Consider the following 17,347-nt stretch of genomic DNA (forward strand, 5'->3'; position numbering starts at 1 on the left):
ATAAACCTTCCCAAGAAATACTACACCAAATACCAGCAATGATTTTAGGCCAAATCATTTTGCATGGGGAGAACCCCAGAAGAGCTTAATAATGAATTATTCAGACCATTTCTGTGTCTAGATAAACTCTGTGAACCATTTATTATAATTATATAAAAAGTACTTCACCTAAAGTGCTTTGGAAAGTTGTACCTGAGCATGAGAGGAGGCATGCAAAATTTCGGGAAGGTAAATTCCAGCTTTTGGAAGCGAAGTTTGTAAAGCAGCTGAAATGAAAACTATTGGACCACTGAGTAGGGAATGACATTGCAAGGAGGAGGAGAGAGCCTCTTTTTCTCAGAGCAAACAAAACATCTGGGTCTGCCAGGAGCAGGCCAGCCCAGCCCCACATTCTGTCTCACTGTTGAATTCTTAGTAATATAAAAACCAAGAGGATTAAAAAAAAAACCCCATAATTGTTTTATTTTTTTCTCTATTCTTTTTAAACTAAAGAAATTAAGGAAAAAATGTAAAGTTCAGGAGTTGAAGCCAGTGATGTGTGTTACTGTTTCCTTGTGAAAGGACAGTTTTCTCATCCATGTCTTAAATTTAGCATCTGCTTTTGTTCAAAATAGTGTAGGATCCACTGTGAACATTGTAAGGCCCTTCAGGAGACACTGAAAAGGAGCTGCAGGATTCCTGGGGGAGGAGAAGCCCACATGCTTTAACTGAGTGCATCTACGCTAACAGGAGGCCTTTTAAAGACTTCCTTGAAACACAATATTGTCTTCCAAGGTTAATCCAGGATAGTAATAATTAATTGTAAATTGAGAAACGGCTTTAATTCTTCAAAACTAGAAAAACCTGATGCACCAAGCCCACTCACTTAAAGGGCCAGCAGTAAAAGAAGACAATGTGGCCTCACAAAGTGGGAGGCTTGCAACTGTTCAGCTTTTAGAAAGTAAAGCGAAATGGGAATGATTTTCACTCTCTCTTTCTTATAAATTTAGCATCAACAAATGTTTTTAAAATGCATTTGCTTGATGGATTAATGTGATTTATGTCTAGTGTAAGGTAATCTGTGGTGGTGTTCCTTTTGACTATCTGGACATAGTTTTTCATCAGCAGGAATCTCTGCAATTACATGACCAATAGAAGGCAGAAGGTTGATCATCAATGATAAAGCTCAAGATGGATTAGTGTCGTGTTTCTTATATCTTTGTTCCTTATCTTAAAAAGCCATCCTGAGTTCCTTTTTTTTTCTGGTCCAACTCTTAGACTTTTTTTGTTTGCTTGTTTCCTGCTACTTGAGTGAGAACCATTTAAGATATTGGTAGAGTTTCCTAGTGCAAAAAGAAGGGCTTTCAAGCTGCAGTTTCATGAAGAGCTGTTTACTCATAGAAGTCTCACAATTTTGAGTAAGAAAAGATTTTAGTATAGTATGGCATTGAAGTATGTTAAAAATATTTTTTAAAAGGCTATTTAATTGTTTTTGCTGGTTACATTCTCTCAGTCTGCTTTGCTATGAAGATGTCCTGGAACATGTGTAGAAGACATCAGGACAAATCAATGAACTGGGTGTTGGATGGTGCACCAAAAAGTAGTAATGACTATAAAGAAGCCAAAAGAATAATAAGTAACGGAGTCAGAGCCATGTTCTCCCTGTAATATTAGATGTGTTTTAGGTTTGCTTATTTTGACTGAAATTTCCACTTGCATTTTTGAGATGTTATGATGGGTAAGAAACTGCCACACTGTGATCTTTATTTTGTCTGTCTTCAAAGGCCTACGACGGGTTTGCCAGCTTGGGAATATCGCGACTGCTGGAGCCTTCGGACATGGTTTTGTTGGCCATCCCTGACAAACTGACTGTTATGACCTATCTCTATCAGATAAGGGCACATTTCTGTGGCCAGGAGCTGAACGTGGTTCAGATAGAGGAGAACAGCAGCAAGAGCACATACAAAGTGGGCAACTACGAGACGGACACCAACAGTTCTGTGGACCAGGAGAAGTTCTACGCGGAGCTGAGCGACCTGAAGCGCGAGCCCGAGCTGCAGCCCCCGGACAGCGCTTTGGCCGACTTCGCCTCGCAGGACGACTCCGTGTTCATCAACGACAGCGGCGTCGGCGAATCCGAGAGCGAGCATCAGACTCCCGATGACCACTTGAGCCCAAGCACAGCTTCCCCTTCTTCACGCAGGACTCGAAGTGACACGGATCCGCAGAAATCCCAGCAGAGCTCCGGGAGGACTTCCGCGTCTGAAGAAATCGGGAAGTGTAGCAGTACAGATGCAACACAAGTGCCGCCTGTGTTGGGAAGGAAGAAATTGCTGATAACTGACACTTTAGACTTGAGTGACTTAGCACATGTCAGTGATCAAAAGGAGGATATGTCTCCCACAGTTGCTTGTGAAGATAACAACAAGAAGAGACACCAGAGCTTAGACAGTACCCCTGGTTTCTCGGAGCAAGAAAAGCTGGGATGTATAGGATCCACAGAGAGCACAAGAGCAGATCCCAGTTCACCTGTCACAAAACCAAGTTTATCTCCTACTTCTAAGCCAGGATACTCCTATAATATGGATACAGATCTTGCAAAGAAACCACATGCTTCTCCGAGGCAAACAGAATCTGATTCTGACAGTGATGCCAGAGCAGCTTTAAATCATGCAGATCAAACTGCAAAAACAGCCCAGGTAAGACATTTGTGTCTGTGAATTAGGATGGAGGTGCTGTTCAAGTTCTTTCACTGTGTTAGTAATTTACACCAAGTCTTCAGCATAAATGATGAGGTGAGCAATGTATTTTTATTTTTGGGAAATTAATATTTTGCCTGACAAGTAGGTGGTGCTGAAAAACAATCATTACACAAAAAATTTACAGAAATTGTCCCACTGTTGATCTTTCCAATCTCTCTCCAATTAAAGAAATTTGTGTTCTCAACTATCTCAAAGATGGCTCCAAAGCTTTTGTCACTGTCTGTTGCAACTCATTTCCTCTGAGTGTTGCATACTGAAGCAAAGACTGGAAATAGATATCAATTCATTAGGAAATAAAAAGCTTTGAATACCTTAAAATTTACTAAAGGTAATTCAGAATCTTGTCTGGGAAACCACAGAGTCTCATGAACATAGCCAGTATGGTGAGGTAGAAACTCCAGACTGCTAAATTATGCTGCTTTCCATTGAGTGGCCTAAGGCATGTTACTTCACCACAATATAATTTTCCTTTCTATAAAGATAACAGTGTTTGCCCACCTACTTTGCAGATTTATTGTGAGTATGGAAGTTGAATACTATATATATGCTGAGTATTATCAATAAATCAAATAATCATAAAAATATGTAAAACATGTTAACACCTCCACTTACAAAAATGCCAAAACAAGCTTATAATTTTATCCTTGTGAAGAATTTTCTCGAGTTTGGGCTTTGTGCCATTAGCTCTGCTAAGGAAAGAATATATCCAATCTTCTGATAGTATGAATTGCTTCAAATATTTTTATGGGACTTTTTTTCTGAGTAAGCACCGTAAAGATGATTTTATTGCAAGAGAAGTAGTCTATAGATGAGTGATAATGGCCGAATATAGGTTCCAAAGTCAACTAATTTCTTTCCTTTAATCAATGAAGTCTTGTGAGGTTTCTAATCATCATCCTCATCATCATCATCATCATCATCATCATCATCATCATCATCATCATCATCATCTTCTTTGTGTACTGGGTGAAAAAGGAACAGCTTGGCCCATACAGAATAAAAGAGCAGGAGGAGGCAGGATTTGTTCTCTATGAAGATTTTCATGGACAAAGGTGTCACAGGCCAAGAAAAAGCAGGAGTTGGCTTTAAAGGCAGTTCTTTGTTGTTAATTATTGGTACATTTGCATATGGCAATAAAATTTCAGATGTGAGGCTCCTTCTGAACCTACACTCAGTTGTTGCTTAGAGTCAACCACCTCCATTTCCACGTGGTTGCTGCAGGAGCACAGCAGGCAGCACCTGTCCCAGCCCTGGCCCATGGAAAGGCCTGGAGATGCATTTTCCCACTCTTGATAGTTGACCTTGACTAAGAAACCAGCCCTTGGGAGTGTGTCTGCCTGGGAGCTGCTCATGTTCTTGTGTTGCCTGTGCAGAACCCCCTTTTGATATTTCTGCTCTTAAAGTAGTCTTTTGTAAGAAAAAGGGACTTGTGCATATTCATGAATTCAGTAGAAGCAGATATTTTTGGAGGGTTTTTTGCCTTGTACCCAGCTTCTTTGTGTTCAATTTAAGTTATAAGTGAGTGGTACCCATATAAGTAGCCAACAAAGCATTTTTGTTGTAGCCATATTTGCATACATATTAAAGTAAATAAGTAGACCCAACACGTTTGACATGGCTTCTGTGAAGCCATTTGGGTTTTTTCCACAGTTGCAGTTTAAAGGCATTAAATGGTGATAGAAATTAAGTTTTAAGGGGAAGGAAGAGAACTCAAATTTACATTTTAAAGGACTACAACTTTTTTTTTTTTTTACATTTTGATCATCTTTTCATTTCTATAAATGCTCTGTCACTTCATGAAGACATAATTCATGTGTCTCCTGACCTGTATTGTATAGGAAGGCCGCTGGCTATTAACTACTGTATAAACCTTCAGTGCCCTGAGGCTGCCTTGCTGTTAATTATATTTCTTTATTTTTAAGCAACGTATGTTGTCAAGACAGGAAGAACTTAAAGAACGAGCGAGAGTTCTGCTTGAGCAAGCAAGAAGAGATGCAGCATTAAAGGCAGGGAATAAACAACTAAGCAGTACCCTCATCCCAGCCCGCAATAAGCAGCTGAACGATGTAAGAAACATTGGCCACTCTTGCAGTTTGCAGAGTTAAAATGCATTGTGTGTGCTGTTGTGGGGGGAGGCATGTCCTTGCAGAACATTTCTTCTCTACGTTTGGTGTGTCGTGTGTCCTTCATTCACTTCTAAAACCTTTTTCTCCTGATGTTATGGCCAACAGAAAGGTGCCTCCCACTTCCTTGGAAGCAGAAGTCTGGGAGCATCTTCTTTGATTGGCACTGCAGTTTCTGGTGGGATGAAACTCAAACATCACTTGTTAAGTGATAGTGAAGTGATTTGTGCTATTTCTGATTGCTTCTCTTTCAGTAAATGTAAATCATTTCCTTGAGCCTCTGATGTGAGCTCCTAACTGCTTTAGAAGTGTTGTTGCAGTGAATGGAGCTGCTTGTGTCAGTCTTGTAAAAGAGTTGATGAAACAATTCCTTTTATCACCAAAGTTGATTATTCTGGTGAAGGGGGAAAGTTGAGCTGGGGAATGAGCTCCAGTGTTGAAGCAGCTGTGGTTGCATCTCCAGTGGCTTCCGTGGTGACCTGGAGGATCCCTACTCTCTGGAGTATGAAAGCTAATTAATTTTTATGCAAACCTTTGCAATGCAGGTTTTGTGATTCTAAATATTGCACATTAGAGACTGTACTGGCAACTGAGAGAGTAAATATAATGAAAAATAATGATACAGAGAAAGGCTGGAATCTTTACAGATTCCCACCTTTCAGAGCCAAGTCCTGGGGGGCAGATTCTCCTCTTTACAGGAATGGGATCATACAATCAAAAAATGAAAGTAGTGATTTAACACATTTCATTTTATTTTCTTAGCTCTCTTGGATCCTTGCTGGTTTTTCTTTTTGTAGAAATTCCTCTCCATAGACTAATACTTCATTTTACTTTGAAATATATTAATGTACACAGACAAGTCTTATTTGTATACTTATTTAATGATATATAAGATAATTTTTCTTATTCTTTTTTTTAAAGTTTTTCCCAGATATGTATATTTTAGTATAAATTTCACTTTGGATTTTTTTTTAATTATCTTTTCATAAAGAAATTGGTATTAGAGGAGAGTTACTATAGGCAACTACACAGGCAGAAACAACTGTAATTAAAGTTGCCTAATGTTTTTTATTACAAGCTTCTATTTTCAAAGGTTTTACAGCTTTGCTAGTATTTCATTGTTTGAGCTGAAATCTTCTCTGTCAGCTCTTCTGCCTCAGGGTAATATTTTTAATTTTTTTTTTTACGTCAAAAAACATGATCACATCTTTCTCTGTATTAGGTTTGACAAAGCATCGTTTTATTCATATTAAAAATAGGTAAAATTTGAAAATATGGTTAGATTCCCTTGAAAAATCCGTTCAAAACAGTCAAAGTTGTGTTAATACTGCAGTCTTGTCAGGGAGCCTTGAAGTTCAGAAAAGTTCCTAAGTGTCAGTAAAAATTGTCTGCATGGACACTGCCCAGCAAGAGCATCTCTTACCATTGCTCTCCTAAGGAGCGAGGCCCCTTCTGGTGCAGGTCATAGTATTGGGAAGCAGAATTTCCTCTTTTAGCCTCAAACTCCTGCTAGTGAAATCCAAACAGGAGTGAAAGGAGCTGCCCCAGTGGCATACAGAGAAGAGGTGCCATGGGTAGGTGGTAATGTGAAGTTACACAATAAAGAAGTTGGTGTCCAGGCCATGAAAACCAGCTGGAGGGTAGGAGATGGTGATGTGTTTTCAGGGTGAGAGTTAGGACTAACAGATTACCCACAGGACCTTATTTCTAATTAATTCAAAAATTAATTAGAAGCCTGCAGGAAAAGGAAGAGCAGTCTTTTAGGGCAGCTTGGCAGAGGTAAAGTTTCTTGCTGCCTCTGTCAGAAGCTGAAGGAGAACTGTCTTGGAACAAATGGTCCTGGCCCATGTGAAATCTGGGCACTTTGTAGTGGGCACTCTTAACTTGAGTTGTTGTCACATAAGAATGGCAAAAGCTCCTCATCTCTGAAGTGTGTTGTGGAGATGTGATTTGGAGACTCTTACAGTTGGTATATAATAATATACATTATATAAAGCTGTGTATAACGTGTATGTATATGTTATATACATATCCCTACATGTGCATATTCCTGAAGGAGAATGCATGTGTGCATCAACATATATAGGTGTAAGATAAAACACATTGATTCCTGTTTTCCTTTAACATACTTGATATTAGTAGAGATGAGGCATTTTCATTTGATGTAGTTCTGCCAGTTTTCTACAGGTCATTTGATTGTTAGCATATAGCACAGACTTATTTCTATTCATGGCTTTTTGGTCATTAAGGTTAATAATAAGAACTTTGACTCAAAGCAGTGTTATATGTCAGTGTGCAGTAATGTGTCGTAGTGTGTTATCCAAATGAAAGTTGTGATAATGAGAATCAGCATTTAGTAGTGAAAATTGGACGAGGCTCATTTTCAGGATGGATTGAGATTCAAAAGAAAATGGTTTGAAACAGGAAGATCTAATTTTAAATAAGAAAACTTTGAAGAGATAGTTCAGGGGCAATACTTTTAAAAGTAACTCTTGAAGTTTGCAATTGCACCTTTTTTGATACCTTCTCAGAAAGAGCTTTAAGCACCCTAGTCTTTCAGACCATGCTGTCAGTCACCCCAGCTCAGAGAAGCCTGTGGAGTCCTTAGTGACTTTATAGAAGTCTCATCTCCTGGGCCTTGCTGTTAGCACTTTCCATGTGTCCTGTGAGAACCAGGGGTTTCTGCTTTCCCAGTGACCAGGTGAGAGCAGCGCTCAGTGCGTGGGCTTGGACAATGAGCATGGGCAGTAGCACTGCTCAGGGTGAGCATCAGGAAGGAAATTTCCTACATACAGGTTTATTTGGTGTGTGCCCACCTGATTTGCTTGGTAAAAGTCAATTTTGAAAAAAACAGTGTTCCTGTTTCTCCTCTAAGCGCAGAGTACAGCCTCATTTCTCCCATTTCTTCCCTCCTTGCAGCACAGTAGAAATTTTTTCAGTGTTGTGTTTGCTTATTTGGTGCTTCTCAGAAGCCTTCAATCTCAAGCTGTATGCATGCCAGACAGCATGTGGAGGTATGTGTGCAGGTATTTGAAGTTTTAAGAGAAGACTGCATTGATCAGAACCTCCTTGAAATCATGCTCATGGTTTGGGAGGATCATAGCTGTGTTATTAAAATTGATGCAGCCCTTTGGAGACTGGAAGAATTAGCTTAAGAGCTCTGTGAAGAGAGTTACTGATCCCCCCGTGGATCCCTTTCTCTATGGTAGATTTATAAACAGCTCAGCCTTTCTGCTTGCTTTCTTGATGTATGTGTGCATGTGGTGACTCTTTTACGAGATGCTTCTGTCATTTGCAATCTGATATAGCAGCTGTAATCACTTAGCTTTTAACCAGGAGAGCCTTTTTATTAGCTTACTCATTTTTATTTAACTTGCCTTTTCTCATGGTGAATATCACAGGGCTGGAAGGGACATATCTGCTCCCTCCAGATGCTGTAAAATATCAACGTGCAGTGATGGTTGTTAGCAGCGGCAGCTGGGCTGGAATGTGATGTTGGAAAGGTGAGGAGACTGGAGCTGGGCTATGAGACCTATCCAGCAAAGTGACAGGCTAGAGGGGACCACACTGAGTGGGAAATATTCAGAAGTCATGGCCCTAAAAGGCCTTTCCAGGAGGGGAATCCTCATCTGTAGAACATGGGATGGAATCTCTAATTCTTGAATCTCAGCATAACTTTGCTGTCAGCAAATATCTGTAAAGGCTGTTGGCAAAATCTTATTTTCTTTTAGTGACTGGGCCACATAAAGAATGGAAATTTACTGCAGCTGTCATTTACTCTCCAAACTCAAATGGCTATGGTTATGGAGTCAGCATGATTACAGAGAATGGAATTAGGAGTTAAGAAATGCACAGGCAACTTTAATTAACCTCCTTTGTGTATATGCATTATGATGTAGTCTTTAATTATGTGATCACATATTATTTTCCCCAAAGCAATTGTGTCTCATTTTCCTCAGAGGATAGAGGTGATGTAGAAGGCTGTTTGTCCAGTGGACCTCTGTGCTTTTGATTGCAGAAATTGAAAGGTGTACAACAAACAAAGCAGAGACTGTGAGGAGTGAAAAGATGAGGTCATGGTTAAGGTGCTTGAAAACATTAAATGTACTTCTGCCTTTACCTGAGTTCCTGGTCAGTGCCACTACGTCTTTTCAGCCAAATGTCCTCCAGGTGGTCACTATTTTTTGTGTCCTTCCTTTCTTGATCACTTTGAGGCAAAAGTTTGATTTGCAAATATATTGAGCATCCAGGTCTGTCAGGGAAATCAATTGGAGCTGTGCTTGAGACATATAAATGGCTATAAAGCTTAGTATACTGAAAAAAATCCAACTAATAGGCTTCCCAGAGCAAGCACCCAGTGATAGATCCTTTTAGCTGGATCTCTCCCTCTCAGTTCTCATCAGAAGAGCAAGGTAATAACTCTTCCACGGCTTGTTGTGGGAAGGGAATGTGATTAATGCTCTTGAGGCTCTTAAATACCATAGATGTGGGCACTGTAGAAAGAAGTCAAGAAATTAAGAATTCTGTCTTCAGAGCAAGATGTGAATATTGTGGTGTAAAGAATAATCCTACGTGTTGATGGGCATGCATATTGAACAGTGAAAATAAACCAAAGTATTGGGTAGAACACCACTGGGTAGAGCTTAGGGCTGGGCTGAAGACCAGGAGATAATGAAAGTAAAAGGTGCTGCCACAGTTAGGCTCTGTTTTAGAGGATATAGAGCAGGATGAAAATTAAGATTATGCCCACTAGCTGTATTTCTGGCATCTCCTAAATCCTGTGTCAAATTCTTTTAATTTGTTTTTGTAAGGCAGACAGCTGTAGCAGGGAATGCCGTATCTAATGGAATTCATGAAAAGTGCTCATCTGGGAAAGGATGTGTTTTTCTCCCTACCAGGGGCTACAGATAGTTTCTAAAGTTACTTGGCTTTTGCATGAGCTAAGGATTCCTCCTTGGTGAATTTAGGTGCAGGACTGGGCCACCCATATATGGATTTGGCAGAAAATTTTGCATATTTAGGATCTGGCAGAGATTGGTGGATGCAGGAGTTCAATAGTATGATACTTGGAGGGAATCACTCTGTCTTCTGCCTTTTGTGAAATAGGAAAATAGTAATTCTTTCTTCAGAGCAGCATTCAAGTCACTAAAAATTGTGAGTGACTCCATTTGAACAATAAGACTTTAAAACCAGAATAATACAAACTGACTTGGGGGAGTTTGGAGAATAATCCTGAGGCTGCTGCTGTGCTTAATTGCAACTGTTGCTACCCTGCTTTCTGTACAGAGAAAGATTTGGGTTTAATTGTCTCTGGTACCATTATTTTATATTTATTCAAGCTGAATGACAGCAGTAGCTGCCTCAATGTATATATATTGAAAAAAAAGAAAAAGCAGTGGCAATGATGTTCAACTCTTTTAGTAGATTTTGCAGATACAGAGTACCTCACTGAAAAGCTGTCTCCTCCAAACACACGAGCACTGTGTGCAGAGGGCAGAGGAATGGGCTCTGCCATGAGATTTTTTCTCCTTGCTCAGAATACTGCTTTTTATTACTCCCTTGCTCAAAGGACTTGTTGCAGCTGTATCTAATTCATTTTTAATAAGCTCTTTCTACTTCAGGTGTCAATCTGTTGTGCCCATTACTTTTCATTTTCATAAATATTTGAGTGCAAAATGATAACTTTTTTTTTTTTTGCATGCACCAGACTAGTGGAAATGGAAGTTCTTTTTAGAAAGGCTTCAGAAAGTGGCAGAATCTGAAAGGATATGAGTATTTATGATCTTTAATTTTGGCTGCATACATTTGCACAGATACTGGATATGCTGACTGCAATAAAATAAAAACAAAGAAATATTTTAAATCCTAAAAAAAAAAAAGCTTTAATAAATGATCCCTTTTATTGATCATGTCCAGCAATAATTTGCTGCCTCTCTGAACTAATAAGCTCCAAACTGTCCAGACTTACCTCCAATAAGTAAACTGGAGCCAACATGAACAGAAGTGATATAAAAAGCAAATTCAGAGAAGGCAGCAAAAATATAATATTTTATTTTGATTGAAAGATACCTTAAACTCAAGGTAGCAATGAGAGTGTTCTTTCCTCCAATTATATTTTCAGGTTCTTGAAAATGAGTACAAAATAGCTTTATTTAGTATTTTTTCTGTGTCAAACCAGAATCCCTACTTCTGTTGCATTAGGAAAGGTATCCAGTTCACTGCTGGATTTTTTATAGTCTCCTCAGTTGGAAAATAAATGTCTGTGTTTGAGGTGGTCGTGTTAATTCATTTAAGCACTCTCAAATTATTATTATCTTGTTTTTCTTTAAAAAAATAAAAAAGATTAAGACCTGATCTTTATTAATTAAACATCTAGCATGAATTTATTGAGGTGTAGGACTTTGCAGGTGGCAACCTTCGTCTTTTAATATTAATTGGAAAATATTGATTGAAAAAAGACTAGTCTGTCATGCTGATAATTGCAACCAGATTTAGATATGATCGCTAGATCTTCCCAAGATTACAAAGAAGGAGTTACCATTTAATTGGTAAAAAGATTGAACATTATTTTGGTAATCCCTGAGCTTTGGTAACTTATTCCCTGTTGTTCATTTATGTGTCTTGTCTGTATGCCACTAAAAAGTGGTTAAATATGGTGTAAGCTGATAAGACTATCCTGTGGAGTATTTACATTTAATGAGCATTCTAAATTTTATAGTTGTTTTAACAATATACTTTTCTTTAACTGCAGAAAGGACCCACTGACTGAACGCTTCAAACCCCCAACTGATCTGATATTTACTTCTTTATAGTGACACACTAAGGTTGAGGTAGTCTGATCTCAATTCCTTGACAGCAAGAGCAGGCAACTTATTTTATTTAATGTTCCTCAATGCCTGAAAAAAAAAAATCAGTAACTTTCCAAAGAGGTTCTACATCTTTTGACTTCATATTTGGTCTGTTTAAGCATTTTCTTAGTATGAAGTTGTGATATTTCACTGTACAAAAATATTGCTGTAGACAAGTCCCTGACATAGCTGGGAAAATAAATCAATTAGTGCAAGTAAAGTAATTTTTAAGAAGAATTAGTATGTACTGTCAGTTTTATAGCAGGAAGGATTTTCTGAATAAAGCATAACCTTTGATAATGCATGACAAATGTTAGCAGTTTCAGTTTTAGATACAAATACTTGAATTTCTCAGCTGATTTTTATTGTTGTTATCTCTATAATATGTATCTATTTACACCAGTTAAGGATCTGGCCTAAATATATAAATTTATTTATTCTGTGGCTGTAAATTCAAGGTGCTGCACAGTCTGCAGCCGTACCATTAACTTGCACACTGACAGAAAATAGGCTGGCAGTTTATTAATGGAATTTTTAGATCATCCGAACAAAATTAGTTCCAAAATTTCAGTGTCTTCTATCCATTTTTAAATATTAGGGGGAAAAAAAAAAAAGAAGTGTCTGTTTCAGAGCTATCCCTTTGTGTGCAGAGTGAGACCCGGGTTTCTCAGCCCCTGGAATGCTCTTTTTCTATCGCTGCTAATAGCTGTGGATGTTTTCCGTGTGGATGTTCAGTACACGCTGTTGTGAATCCCAGGATGATATCGCCATTACTTAGAGCTGTATTTTGCATTGCCTATTCTGTGATTGCTCAGCATGCACAAGGGTAGAGTTAAAATCTTTATTCATTTCATTTAAAAATGTTTCTTTTGTTCTCCTTATCGTGTTCTGGCTTTCCCAAGGATATATGCCTTGAACGAAAAGTCACATGTGCATTACTAATTGTGTGCCATTGTATTTACAGTTCCTAGTGGTGGCACTGTGAAGCTACTAATTCTTTTGCTTCACTTGATGTAAAATAATCTGAGTGTCTTTGATAGCAGTGAAACAGTATTAATTGTTTTGTACATTTCTTGGTCACTCTTCTTAGGTGGTCTTCATAATCTATTAGAACTTTCAGCCAGATTTTTGTAATGTCATGCCTCCAGCAGTGATTAAATTGGTAATTAATGAACAGTCCTTGGCAACATAAACCACATCCCGTTAATTTTCCCTTTTGAGTTTTTCGAAGTTGTCGTCTCTGTCAGAAAGCATTGCGCCACCTTGCTACGGCCCCTTGGCATGGAACCACAGCGACGGGATTTTTGCAGCCATTAGTAGATCAGAGCAGTAATTTCACAGTATTTTGGTCAGGGTAATTATAGTACCAAGTACCGAGTAGAGTTGGGAATTCACACAAGAAGTCCAGAAATACCAGGTGAGCTTCCTTGTGTTCACTGGGACGTTATGATTAGTTTAATTGGGCTTTGTTTGATTTCAGCCGCGGAGACTCTTTGTGCCACGGCACTGCAGCCACTTTCCACTTTAGTGTTTCTGACCTGCATTGACAGGAACTGGTGCAAAAATGAACTCTTTGAAGTGGGACTCTTTGGAGAGGGCAACTAAAAAAGGGGCAGAGTGATGTGTAAGTAGTGTACTGTAGCAAAGCGCGACACCGGCCCAAACACCCTGCGTTTTGCGGGTGATGCGATTCAAATCCTTTCATATTTTCATCCGGAACAGATAATATTTCTGCTACATTTGTGCAAATCTCGAATAAATTACTGCGTTTAAAAACACAATCTGTTTTTAATCGCTGGCTTTTACATAGCACCTGCTGTTCTACCTTCCTTTGAAGATACAGTTGTTTCTCTCACCAGAAATTCTGTGAATCGTCTGTTTAGTCCTGCAAACAAATCTGGGCGAATGCATTAATGAGACTGCAGCTGCACTTAGCAGTTCACATGTCACAAAATAGTAGGTAAAGGCATTCATACTTGAGTGACTGACTATAGGTGTAGTGGCCTTCAGCAGTACATTGTGCACATTAAACTTTAAATAGTCACTTGCCTGTTGGCTTCTGAATGAAAGGACTGTCACTGGTCACTTCTCCTAAAGCCTTAATGAAACCAAATAGTTTGCTACGAGTTTGGGCCTAACCATTGGGGTGTTTCATGCAGTCTTGTCAGTTGATGTTCATGAATTGACTTGAACGAAGATCAAAGTGTTTCTCAAAATGGAGAAGCGGGGAGAGAGACAGCTCCTTCAATTGCACCACAAGAGCTAATCAAGCCATCAGTTCTTTATGCACTCTGCGTGCCTTTAGAATTTAATACCCAATGGTTTGTCAGGACAAATTGAAATTCGGGGGTTGGCGGGGAGCAGGGGGGAGGTGGAGAGTGTCCCTCCTCAGCCTGCTGAAAATAAAATAAGCGCTTCACTCTTCTGGAGGATCGTTTTGATAAATTTTATCATTTAATGTAAAACTGCAATGTTGATTAGATGTTTGGGGTGGAGAAAAGAAGTTACGGTGAAGGATTCAATGGGCATTATGCACCTTAGCGCTGAGTAAAGATTCAGGTTCAAAGTGAAAGAGAAACTAAACTGGGGGTGATTTTTTTTGTTTCTTTGATTGCTAATGAACTTTTTTTTTTGCCTAGACATTTTAAATTGGATTCAGAAGATAGATTTTTGAGTGTCAGTTAAAACAAAGTCATGTGAAAATGCCTCTCTCTCTCCCTCCCTCCCCTTCTCTCTTTTTAATTGATATGATTTAGGCAGAGGAAAATGGTAAGGGGGATTTTTCTATTGCAGAAGCAATTTTTAAGGGATTTAGTCTTATTTAGCCTGAAGGTCTTCACACTAATGAGAGCACTTAAGTTACGTCCAGGCGTTGATTAGACAGCTCATCTATCAACTGGAGCATGAGAATTTGTATTTTAGGTACCTTTTATACATTATAATTTTTTTTTATTACTTTAGACTTTATTTTCCACAAATCTTTAATTACCTTCTTTCATATCCAAGGTGTCTGTAACTCAGCTGACAGAGTACAAATGCGAGCACGGAAATACTCTGCGTTTGATGTTGAGTGCATTTCGATACATTTCGATAATACCGAAATTTCGACAATATCGGAACTTCATCTGTAGAAATTGGCGTACTGGATGCAAATTGCTACCAAGATACATTCCTTAAACTGCCACAAGCTCCCTCAAAGTCTAATGCATTTATTCAGGAAACACAGAATTGTATATGTATATTTAAATGCCCAGCTACTCCCCCCACCCCTAAATTGTGAATGCTCTCTCTACCTGTAGTTTTTTCGCTATGTTTAAAACACAATAGCATCTTAATTATTTTCTGAACCATTCTGAAAAGTACAGCTTTTGTAACTTTTTGACATTTCAGGTTTAAAAAAAATTAAAACGTTGCCACCAGCTTGCACTATGAGCAGCCTGTAATAACAGTTAAAAACGCTTTCTGAACTATTTGACAAGATTTCTTAGTGCTGAGGCCATATGCTGTAGCCTTTAAGCTATTTCTTCCTATCAGTTTCATTATCACCTGCCTCTGAGTCTCCAATATCATCAGTAAGCACATGCAGAATCATAATTATGCCATGTACAAGTTCTTTGATAACATGTACAGTTTTCTTCTTAATTCTTTATCAAATGCATTGATCGTGGCATGTGTGCATTGATCCAGGTCCACCATCTGGCTGTGTGTGATAAGCACAGTGGCATCTTTGCATTTCCACTGTCATTCATTGCGCTACAATTTGGCTGCAGGGGAGTAGTGGCTGGGATTAGCCCTGTTCTGCTACTTACTTGCATTTTAAGTTGACACCTCTACAGCGGCTCAGACCACATTACAAACTGAAACACATACGCACGACTTAGTGATGTGACACTCCTCAATAAGCTTACTCCACTAGCTACTCAACAATCTGTAATTGGATTTGTAGGAATAACAGCAAAAGATTTCCTAAGAATTGCTGGGGACAGAAGGTGAAGTTTTCTCATTATTGGCAAAAGGCTAGGTATAGATCTTAGACGATTGGTATTTTCCATTAAAAAAACCTGCCAGCAGTTTGCAGGACTTTTTCAAAAAAAAAAAAAAAAAAAAAAACCTAGCAAAATAGGGTCCAGGGAGGTGTGGGGTTTGCACTTGTTCTTTTCATTCTCATCACATAGAAGCAGACAGGGATCTTGTTACCCTCCCCCAAAAATTGAGAGAAGGCGGGGAGGAAAACCAACTTTGGGAGGCCCCCTGCAGCCCGCTGGCTTTGTTCGGCTGGGAGTGACCCAGGAGCATTCCTCAGGAGGGCACGTCCCCTCCCTTGGCGCGGGGCTGCCCGCCCCAGGAGGAAGCTTCCCAGGATGGCAGTCTGAGTGATGCTGCTCTCCAGCTTACGCATCCCATACACTTGCCAAAAGTCTTTGTTTCATAACACCACTTTTTTTTTTTTTTTTTTTTTTTTTTTTTTTTTTTTTTAATTATTAAGTCAGGTTTACACAAGAGAAAATCCCTTAAGTGGAGCTCGACGAATGTTGACTCTTACAATGAGTAAGCAGCTTTCTTAACTTCTGTCTGTAACTCAGCTCTGGAAGGGCACAGAAAACACCATCTAGCCTGTTCATCTCGGATTCTGCCCTGTCTGGATGGTGACACTATTTTAGGATGTTTCTGAGCCGGCATGCTTGGGCCCCTGTTTGTGAGTCATGCCAATAGCACCGACAGTCACAATGACAGGCAGAACGAGCTCACGGATCCCAGCACCTTAGGTGATTGTTGACCTTAATTATACTTCCTGGATGGGGGAGAGCACAAACTTGCCTAAGCAGGGAAAATTCCAGAGAAGACGTTAGTGGAGGCCTTTGTCTCTGCTTTTGGTTTAGGTCAGCTTTCTCGGGGGTGTTTCCTGGTGTTCCCCTTGCACCAGCGTAAGCGAGCGAGGACAGAAGGAAAACACAACGTGATTTTGGAATTGGGTATCTCAGCCTGTCCCTGAAACTTGCAGTAGAGCCGAGTGCAGTGTGAAACAGACGAGATCACCTCAGTCACAGAGATGTGCAGCTCCGAAATGGTTAAATGGGTTAAATCTTATTTATCTGAATAGAACTTGGGGGCTGTTTAGCAGAATGCTCCAGCACAAATACCTGTGGTTCACTTTGACGTTACAATTTTTTTGTTGGTTTCTTTACTTATAAATACTTGAACTGTTAGACCTTTTACTTTTTTCTCTGAGAAAGATGTATTTGTACCAGATTAGAAAAGCTAAACTGTTTCTTTACATTGAATAATCAGCCTGTCATGACAAATCTATCTACTTCTGCATGAGTAGGTGCCAGTTTGACTAGCTTCTTTTAGGCTCACACTGAGTTTTAAGCTGGATCCGTGTGCATGACTGGCAGTGCATTTGTTGGACCAGATCTAAGGAGCCAGAGAGCGTTCAGCTCCTTTTTGCCTACAAAAGAGCAGCCAGACAACCAGCAAGAGGCCTTGGATGTAGCACAAGGTGATACTTACTTAGTCAGCCATTCTTTTTTTTTCAAATATTTTTTTTCCATTCAGTAAACTAAGAGTTTTTCAGTTTCACAATGACACAAGGAATTAAATTATCAGTGGATTGTTTTTCTACAGCCACTATTCT

At 39.2% G+C, this 17,347-nt stretch overlaps 1 protein-coding gene across 8 annotated transcripts in view; it reads left to right on the plus strand.

The window, feature by feature from the left end:
* The window catches only part of EHBP1 (EH domain binding protein 1), a 206,726-nt gene that overhangs the window by 131,523 nt on the left and 57,856 nt on the right, over positions 1-17,347 (plus strand). For all 8 annotated transcript variants that reach the window (XM_058800825.1, XM_058800826.1, XM_058800827.1 and 5 more), the window contains 2 exons: positions 1,764-2,678; positions 4,664-4,807. In XM_058800825.1, the coding sequence (XP_058656808.1) occupies positions 1,764-2,678; positions 4,664-4,807 (1,059 nt within the window). The remainder of the gene's footprint in view (positions 1-1,763; positions 2,679-4,663; positions 4,808-17,347) is intronic.

This window comes from Ammospiza caudacuta, chromosome 3 (assembly GCF_027887145.1).
Source record: "Ammospiza caudacuta isolate bAmmCau1 chromosome 3, bAmmCau1.pri, whole genome shotgun sequence".
Lineage (NCBI taxonomy): Eukaryota > Metazoa > Chordata > Aves > Passeriformes > Passerellidae > Ammospiza > Ammospiza caudacuta.